Source organism: Borostomias antarcticus, assembly GCF_949987555.1.
Source record: "Borostomias antarcticus genome assembly, chromosome: 23".
Classification (NCBI taxonomy): domain Eukaryota; kingdom Metazoa; phylum Chordata; class Actinopteri; order Stomiiformes; family Stomiidae; genus Borostomias; species Borostomias antarcticus.
The window spans coordinates 15,068,720-15,078,614 of record NC_140256.1 but is presented as its reverse complement, the minus strand read 5'-3'; the positions used below and the strand labels follow the sequence as shown (position 1 = coordinate 15,078,614).

General features: G+C 45.7%; 1 protein-coding gene across 1 annotated transcript; it reads right to left on the bottom strand.

The window, feature by feature from the left end:
• Positions 1-1,137: 1,137 nt before the first annotated feature.
• gcnt4a (glucosaminyl (N-acetyl) transferase 4a) lies at positions 1,138-2,430 on the bottom strand (the record flags this gene model as incomplete). Its single annotated transcript, XM_084456863.1, has 1 exon — positions 1,138-2,430. The coding sequence occupies one exon, from the start codon at positions 2,428-2,430 to the stop codon at positions 1,138-1,140; it is 1,293 nt and encodes a 430-aa protein (XP_084312989.1).
• Positions 2,431-9,895: the final 7,465 nt, after the last annotated feature.

The following is a 9,895-nucleotide window of genomic DNA, read 5'->3' as shown; positions in this document are numbered from 1 at the left end:
TCATTATGCATCAACAGGACAGCTGGCTGGGTAGGAAATAAGAAATGGTAGCAAGCATAACGCCTTGACATGTTATAGCACAATCCTCATGCAGCAAACCATGTCCTTTGTTAAATCTTGTCTGAGTGCCTAGTACATCAGTTTTCATAACCATCACAAGGCACCACTGTATTTTTAATATATTGTACACAGTGACTTTAGCAAAAACAACAATCAATACGCTGTTCCTCTTCATTGCCTGTTCTATTGTCTAAGCAACCCAAGGGTCCATGATGTCCATTGGGCAGATTTGCCATTTCTCATAAATGTCTTGAAATCTTAATAAATAAAAAATACTTGGCTGCAATCTACCGAACCAGGTCGAATGCTGACCACCCAACGACAAAGTCTGAATTGCATTGGATGATACTTTTATTGAGAAATAAATAAAACATAAGAGATAACATTATGGTTACACTGCTGAATCCAACTCTCCACTTTCTTCATAACTAAGAAACTACAGTAAAACACTGTGAAAGTAAAGTAGCACACTATGATTGTGTAACTTGTGAGAGAGTCCATGTGGGGTGAGGATGGGTGGTTCTTTGGTAGGTTTGCATAAAGGAGTGGGTGGGATACCTGTCTAGCTGGGGTACCCATCAATTCCTTAGGGTAACAGAAATGGCCATAAATTCAAGTTTAACTTTTCTAGGATGGCATTTCTTAAAACATCTGGTACTGTAGCAAGTGGACACAGTCTGTTACCATTATTGCAACATTGCAGAATTCCTCTGTGACACCCGTGAAATAGTATACTTTACAGTAGACATAGGCACTCATCACTGAAACACAGTTGTAGAAAGGCTTCCATTTGAAACAGTATTTAGTAGACATAAAAGGCAAAGGTGACTTTGCTACAGAATAAGTGCAACATCCTTCCACTGCAAAAAAGCCAAATATATCGTAGTAGTAGTAGTAATAATAATAATAATAATAATAATAATAATAATAATAATCGTAACAATAACAATAAAACATATTGGTATATCATATTAATGATAATAACAATAACAACAACAACAACAACAACAACAATAATAATAATAATAATAATCCAAAAACTATTTTCTTCTCCTCTCCTGATTGTATTTACTTACTTCAACCCAAGTTTACAGCATTGTGTCGTTTTTCTTCCAATTTCTCCTCCAAGCACTTAATCAACACTGGGTCCACTTTGGGGTCAAACTTGTTGGCGAACCAGTGTCCGTAGTTCAGCAGCCAGCGCAGCTCTGCAGCTCCGTATATGCAGACACTGCGCATGTGCTTCCCGGTGCAGGCTGGGTACAACGACCCTTCCAGATAGTTCCACTTCACCAAGCGCGTCTTACTCTTCAGGTCTGTGACGTCGGGCTCTGACCTGGGCAGCTGGCCCGGCGCCCCGGGCACCCGCACCAGGGTGGCCCAGAAGTGCTCGTCCGGAGAGTACGTGTCAGCAGACCACGCCAGGAAGTCCTTGGCCACCTGGCTGCCACCCACGTAGCTCACAAAGTCACGTGACAAAACGAAGTAGGCGCTCCCGATGAAGACCTCAATGCCGTGAGGTGGCGCCGCCTTGGGCCTGGTGGTTTTGACGGGCAGGCGGCGGTATTCGTACGGCACGTCCTTCAACTCGTGCTGGAAGCGGAAACGCTGCTTCTTGAGATCACTGGGGCGGCTGGACTCCAGCATGTTGGTGCCGTTGAGTCCCCTCAGCTCTGCCACCAACTCAAAGTTGGACTTGAGGGGAAAGTCCTGCCCGCACAGGTTGATGACATACTGCCACTTGACCTCTGACACCAGGAGGTCGGACAGGCAGTTGAGGTCGGCATTGAGCCGTGTGATGTGGGCGTACTGCACCGACTCTAGCTTGGAGGCAATGAACAGGTTGGGAAAACACTGGGCCATGTTCTTCATGGCTGTTATGAAGGCTGGGGAGGACTTCTGGTCATAGTGAACACAGTACACATTGTGAGGTGCGTAGATGGCTCTGAGGATCCTCTCCACCATGGGGGCATTCTTGTGCACCACCAGTGAATAGGCCAGCGGGAACTGGCGCTCCTCGTTGGAAACGGAAATGTCACCGTATCCTCTGGCTTCGATGTACCTCCGACAGTCGGAGGTCAAAGTCACAATATTGTCATCCTCCAGATCCACAATGACTTTCCGCCGGATCTCCAGAGACTTGCCTATCTCCACAGGGTCCAGGTGGTAGATGGCAGTGCAGTTGATGTCATACCTGTGGGCTTTGATTCTGGAAGAGCTGGCCGTAATCCCATAGGGCTCGATGTAGAAGTTGTTCCTCACGGTCACCTTGATGTAGACAAGTTTCAGCAGGCAGATGGCGAGCAGGGAGAGAGAGAACAGGAAGCACTTGTGTCTCCATTTATGTAAGGGGGCACATCTTATCTTCATTCTGTAGAGGAGAAAAGACAAGTCAATGATAACAACGATGATGATAACATGAAGGTACACAATACAGTCAGAACTGTAATGAGATGGAAACCCTGTATTTCGTTCTCCTAATGATACATTATTACTTTATACATGTCACATGTCACTACTTTATACATGTCACTAGTCTGTATCAATTGCATTTTCTTTTAAATGGCTTGCCGACACGTTTAGCTTCATGACAAAATACTGAGTAGTACATTTACACACAGTTGCACGGCCTAATAATGCATTGCATACAATACCTTGCACACTAGAGATGACGTTGCAGATCTGTCAGGTGCCATCAAAATTTTTTCTGAAATCTGGTGATTTGGTAACCTATAAATGAATACATTATATTTACGGTGAATTATGCATTTATTTCTAAAATAGAATGAAAGTTAATTTATAGCCTAGGCCTATTGAATATTGTTTTAATTATGGCTAGATCTAGATCTAGAGCTAGATGGTAAAGATGGAAAGAAACTCATGTTAGTCCGGGAGCCCTGGTGTGAACCTGGTTTTGTGGGTTAAAGGTTTTTTCTCTGCTGATTCGTGTAGTTTGGGGTAAAGGGTTACCTATTCAACACAGAGTGGTGCCCAGTGATATCACTTTTCAGATATTAACCCCTTTATGCCTGAAGCGCTAACATCCCAGAGAAATTGAAAACCACAAACAACCGTTTCGCAGCAGAAAATAGATTTTTTAGAAGCTGCATTCTCAGTGCCCCGTCCGCCGCCATTACATGGATATACTTGCCTCGCGCTGGATTTTTTTTTTTTTCTACAGGCCTCCGAACTACACCAAAGTTATCTCGGTGAGTCAAACGTCTTAGAATATGCCGTAAATAAGGTCCAGGTTGTCAAAAAATAACATTATCCTTTAACATGTTTTTTAAATGATTTTTCAAGGTGCCCATCCACATCCATTGTATGACCAAAACGGTGGTAGAGCAATTATCAGACTTTATCAAAAGTGCTAGTTTTGTCAACTTTTTGAGCTGAACCCTTGTATATGATCATAAGTAACCTTCAAACAGGGCTAAACATGATTTTCCCCTTTACTACTCCTTTAAGTATTAATCTGAAGTGTTTCACATAACACTGCATGCACATCTGTATAGGCTACTGATAAAACATATATTTGCTCGAATAGTGTGTTTGTTGTGCAATATATGGATATTTAATATATTCTATTAAATGTTCTAAAACATTGTTTTAACTTTCAGACCTGTCATTCTTTTTGAGTAAACATTTGGTGATGCATAGCCTACTCGGCTAGGTTGACCGCTGTGCTACTTCTCACGGAAACGTGTTCCACCCTGGTCCACATCCTGGGCTGATAGCCTACACTCATCACTGAACACTCATCACTGAACTCTACACGGCACAGCTTGGAAGACGTAGCCTACAGTAGTCTATACATGCACTTGATTCGAGTATTTTGGATGAAATCTCAAATTCCTATTTTTGGTGCTTCGGAATAAAACTGCCCAAGGGATATCTTTAATCGGACACCCTCCTGTAGGCTATTTTGAAGAGGTGGCCCCAAGCTACAAGAATCGGCAGAGAAAACTTTATCCGGCACCGGGATAAACCAGGTTCAACATCGCTGCCCGACTATCAGCGAACAGGCTGCGTCCTCACGAACGAGCGCAAATAATATTGGCACATGAAGCCTAACATGCAGTAAAACACCCTGTCGCTCATTAACCCAGAGCCTGCGCGTTAATCACTCTCATCAGTTACAGATCAATAAATCATCGGGTCGGAGCGTTGGGTTCACAAGATAAGTATTCGTAAACGGATCATTTAAACTGTAAGAACGGTTTGTAATCGGGTACAAATTGAAGGATTATCTCCCGAATTTACTCTAAACTTTGCCCGACACAAAATCTTATGGCGTGCGGATACTGTAATAAAGCAAATATGCCGTAGCCTAAGCGTTATCTGAATGTCTCGGGACCGGGAGAAAAATCCTCATGTACACTGAAATCATGTCACAGTAAAAACTATATGGAACTTACCACATTCGTGATGCAACTGTAGTCTGAGAAGTGAGCGCAGTCACGAGTGTCCTGCCGTCTCACTTCAGGAACGGACTTGGAGGGTCTGGAAGGTCGGTAGGTGTGGCAGAGACACACTGCAGGCAGTCACTGAGTCACGGGCAGCAGTCTCCCCGAGCAGGTCCTCCTCCGCCCACTAGGCTCACCGGGGGATACAGCCCAGGCTATCGACTAGGATTGAGCATTGATAAGGAAATTACTGAAATTGATTCTACCATCACACATGGCAAAGTGGAGACCTGACACACCACAGTAAGAAAACAGACACATTTCCCATCATTTCTAATCTGCAATGGGACTTTAGGCTACAGGCATTGTCAATTTATGTAATTGGTACAGTATCAATAAATGGTCATACATCATAACAATCTTAATAATGAATAACTAACCAGACACAACATAACTCTAAACACCATACAACCATTTTGACACAATGTTATTATTGAATCTAAACTTTAATCATGTGAAAATGTAAAGGGTTTTAGCCTCTAGAAAACCATGTCTAATAACACATTAAACCCTGAACCAGACAGTCAAGCTTGACAACATTGAATAACAATCACAAGATGTAGAGAAAACAATAGGGAACAAAAGCCTGACTGCAAAGTAGTTTTGATCCATCTGAAAGTGAAAATCGATAGAACAAAACATTAGAAGGCTATCGTATTGACTGTAGTTGAAGAGGTGGTAATAAATGCTGATATCATATTGTGACAGTAATGCCATGGAGCCGAGGCTAAATCCATACTGCTACACCAAACAAACAGAAAGATGCTCCAAACAACCACATTGGGCTCATAAAACAAGATGAAGAAAGAAGCACATCTGTGAACAGGAAGTGTAGTCGGACTGCAGAGCACAGGAGGCAGTTCACTCCCACTCTTCACTCTGAGTGAGAATGTCCCAGAAGCCATCCATTATATGACTGGGCGCAAACTCATCATCGCTGACCAATCGGATTGTCTTGATTTGCATGAGATGTTGCAGTGCTGTGTAGAAAACAAAGAGCATGGATTTATAACCGTTTAGTCAGACCCATAGTTGGTGACATGAGGATATATGGTGTCATTTCAAATCTATCTCCTTGCAAATTGTGTGCAACAGTACCCCAGGTATGGAGTGCACTAGAGTAGGTCCTTCATTATTGAAACAGAAAAGCCAGGCTTCAGCAGTGGCACTCTTTTTTTTTGCTATTGATTTGCAATGGAGGTGCCAACAAAGATAGCAGTGAGAGCTGGCAAAGATGGCTAACAGTGAGAGAGAGAGTGGGGAGGCTAGACGACCCGGCAGAGGGCCTGAGGGATGAGGACGGACCCTGAGTGGAGAAGATGGATCTGGGCTGGGGATGGTCCTGAGAGGAGGAGATGGATCTGGGCTGGGGATGGTCCTGAGTGGAGGAGATGGACCTGGGCTGGGGATGGTCCTGAGTGGAGGAGATGGACCTGGGCTGGGGATGGTCCTGAGTGGAGAAGATGGATCTGGGCTGGGGATGGTCCTGAGTGGAGAAGATGGATCTGGGCTGGGGATGGTCCTGAGAGGAGAAGATGGAGCCGGGCTGGGGATGGTCCTGAGTGGAGAAGAAGGAGCCGGGCTGGGGATGGTCCTGAGTGGAGAAGAAGGAGCCGGGCTGGGGATGGTCCTGAGTGGAGAAGATGGAGCCGGGCTGGGGATGGTCCTGAGTGGAGGAGATGGATCTGGGCTGGGGATGGTCCTGAGTGGAGAAGAAGGAGCCGGGCTGGGGATGGTCCTGAGTGGAGAAGATGGAGCCGGGCTGGGGATGGTCCTGAGTGGAGGAGATGGATCTGGGCTGGGGATGGTCCTGAGTGGAGGAGATGGATCTGGGCTGGGGATGGTCCTGAGTGGAGGAGATGGATCTGGGCTGGGGATGGTCCTGAGAGGAGGAGATGGATCTGGGCTGGGGATGGTCCTGAGTGGAGGAGATGGAGCCGGGCTGGGGATGGTCCTGAGAGGAGGAGATGGATCTGGGCTGGGGATGGTCCTGAGAGGAGGAGATGGAGCCGGGCTGGGGATGGTCCACGGGCTTCTGTGTCGGCGCTGCTGACTCCATGTTCAGCAAGTAGCTCGACAAAGACATATGCCGATAAGTCACCTGTCAAAACCAAGAGTTCAAAGTGAGTTCTTCCAAATGAATGAAATGTGATATTTCTCCCAACCCTATGCTGTGAGTTATAGACTGATTTATTGATTTTATTTGATAATTTAAAAGAAATAAATGATAAACATGCATCTGAAGCATAGTTTATCATACACATTATTTAAGTAAAAAAAAAGAAAAGGTTGACGTGTATAAAGATGCTCAGTGGGTCCCCTGCTCTGGAAACCTCAATCAATCAGCAGTATGAATCCAGGTCTCCACTCCAGCACATCCTTGACCCATCCTGTTTGTCTTGGGTAGATGCACTTTCTGACCTCAGCGTATTCAACACCATCCCCACATCTACAGCTTGCTATTTTGAATGTTCTCAGTGAGAGCCTGTACAGGAGGAGGGTCTTGCTTCTCCCCCCGGCTCTGCAGGGCACTTTTAATAATTCATGTGCATATGTTGTGTCCTGCACAGTGTGTGCATAGGACTCCCACTGACAGCCCTGCTGGGAGCAGCACACGGGGGTGGATCTACTTTCCACAAAAACAAACGTTGTTCTTGTTCCAAAGAGCTAATAAAGAGCTAATAGAGAAAACTAACTATTTAAAAAGAACCAGTCAAGATAGTCAAAGTGAGAGAAACAGGGGAGACGGTCTACAACACCATGGGAGAACACAGGCCTGATCAACACCATGGGAGAACACAGACCTGATCAACACCATGGGAGAACACAGACCTGATCAACACCATGGGAGAACCAGACCTGATCAACACCATGGGAGAACCAGACCTGATCAACACCATGGGAGAACACAGGCCTGATCAACACCATGGGAGAACACAGACCTGATCAACACCATGGGAGAACACAGACCTGATCAACACCATGGGAGAACACAGGCCTGATCAACACCATGGGAGAACACAGACCTGATTAACACCATGGGAGAACCAGACCTGATCAACACCATGGGAGAACACAGACCTGATCAACACCATGGGAGAACCAGACCTGATCAACACCATGGGAGAACCAGACCTGATCAACACCATGGGAGAACCAGACCTGATCAACACCATGGGAGAACACAGGCCTGATCAACACCATGGAGAACACAGGCCTGATCAACACCATGGAGAACACAGGCCTGATCAACACCATGGAGAACACAGACCTGATCAACACCATGGGAGAACACAGGCCTGATCAACACCATGGGAGAACCAGACCTGATCAACACCATGGGAGAACACAGGCCTGATCAACACCATGGGAGAACCAGACCTGATCAACACCATGGGAGAACACAGGCCTGATCAACACCATGGAGAACACAGACCTGATCAACACCATGGGAGAACACAGACCTGATCAACACCATGGAGAACACAGGCCTGATCAACACCATGGAGAACACAGATCTGATCAACACCATGGAGAACACAGGCCTGATCAACACCATGGGAGAACACAGGCCTGATCAACAGCATGGAGAACACAGATCTGATCAACACCATGGAGAACACAGACCTGATCAACACCATGGGAGAACACAGGCCTGATCAACACCATGGGAGAACACAGGCCTGATCAACACCATGGGAGAACCTGATCAACACCATGGGAGAACACAGGCCTGATCAACACCATGGGAGAACCTGATCAACACCATGGGAGAACACAGGCCTGATCAACACCATGGGAGAACCTGATCAACACCATGGGAGAACACAGGCCTGATCAACACCATGGGAGAACACAGGCCTGATCAACACCATGGGAGAACCTGATCAACACCATGGGAGAACACAGACCTGATCAACACCATGGGAGAACACAGGCCTGATCAACACCATGGGAGAACACAGACCTGATCAACACCATGGAGAACACAGACCTGATCAACACCATGGAGAACACAGACCTGATCAACACCATGGGAGAACACAGGCCTGATCAACACCATGGGAGAACCAGACCTGATCAACACCATGGGAGAACCAGACCTGATCAACACCATGGGAGAACACAGGCCTGATCAACACCATGGGAGAACACAGGCCTGATCAACACCATGGGAGAACGCAGGCCTGATCAACACCATGGGAGAACACAGGCCTGATCAACACCATGGAGAACACAGGCCTGATCAACACCATGGAGAACACAGACCTGATCAACACCATGGGAGAACCTGATCAACACCATGGGAGAACCTGATCAACACCATGGGAGAACACAGACCTGATCAACTAGTAGCTACTGCTGCTGCTTTTTGTTTTTATGCTTTTAATTTGTCCTGCCTTTTGTTTTAAACGTCTATAATGTCTTGATTTTGTTTTAATGCTTTTAATGTCTCATGTAAAGCACCTTGAATTGCCCTGTGGCTGAAATGTGCTATAAATAGACTTGCCTTGCCTTGCCTTAGTTACACGTAGATCCAGACCGACCTGATAGTCTACCTTCATCCTGCCAGCACTGTGGAACGTGGTCCCAACAAGACGCATCATAGTGTTGTTGTTGTTTTAAGTTGTCGTTATACTATGGACGCTTTCATTGAAATGACATTGATGAATGATTTTTGATATTTGTCTAGTTCTAGTTTATAGTTATCGTTGTCGTATGGATGGCCATTAACTCAAGAGAGATCTTATATTATCCTTCCTTTAGTCTTTCTCTGCGCCCCTATGAAATCCCTCGGCGCCTGAAAACCATATGAGCAAAGCTAAAATTAATGACACCGTAGCACATAATTTAATGAATGACACCGTAGCACATAATTTACCCATCAATAAGGATTTACTTCCACTATTTTGTCAACAAGACGTCTCGATTCCTAGAGCAAGCATCTGACTAAACCTGTCTGGCAGGGTAGCGTTTGTACGGTTATCACTCCCTCCCTCCCTCCCTCCCTCCCTCCTTCATGTTCACAAGAGGCAGTAGTCCCAGCACACCAAAAGAAACAAGGACACCAAAATCACCCCACTGATCTCCAGTGCACAAGTAGAGTAGTGGTGAAAGCAATGGACTCCCATGCAGGAGATCAGGGTTCAAGGCCCTGGTGGGGATGACTTTATGGGACTATATAAACCTCCACACGTTCATCCTTTCACTCCACACAGAAACATAATTTGAAGCAAAATAGCAAACGTTACAGTGTAACTGCTTTAGCCACTGACCGCTACCATTAATGTTATAAAAGCTGCTGCTAGTTGTTGTGAGCTCATGAGCTAACTGGCTATCCCTCTCTTATTGTGCTGGATTAGCATTGG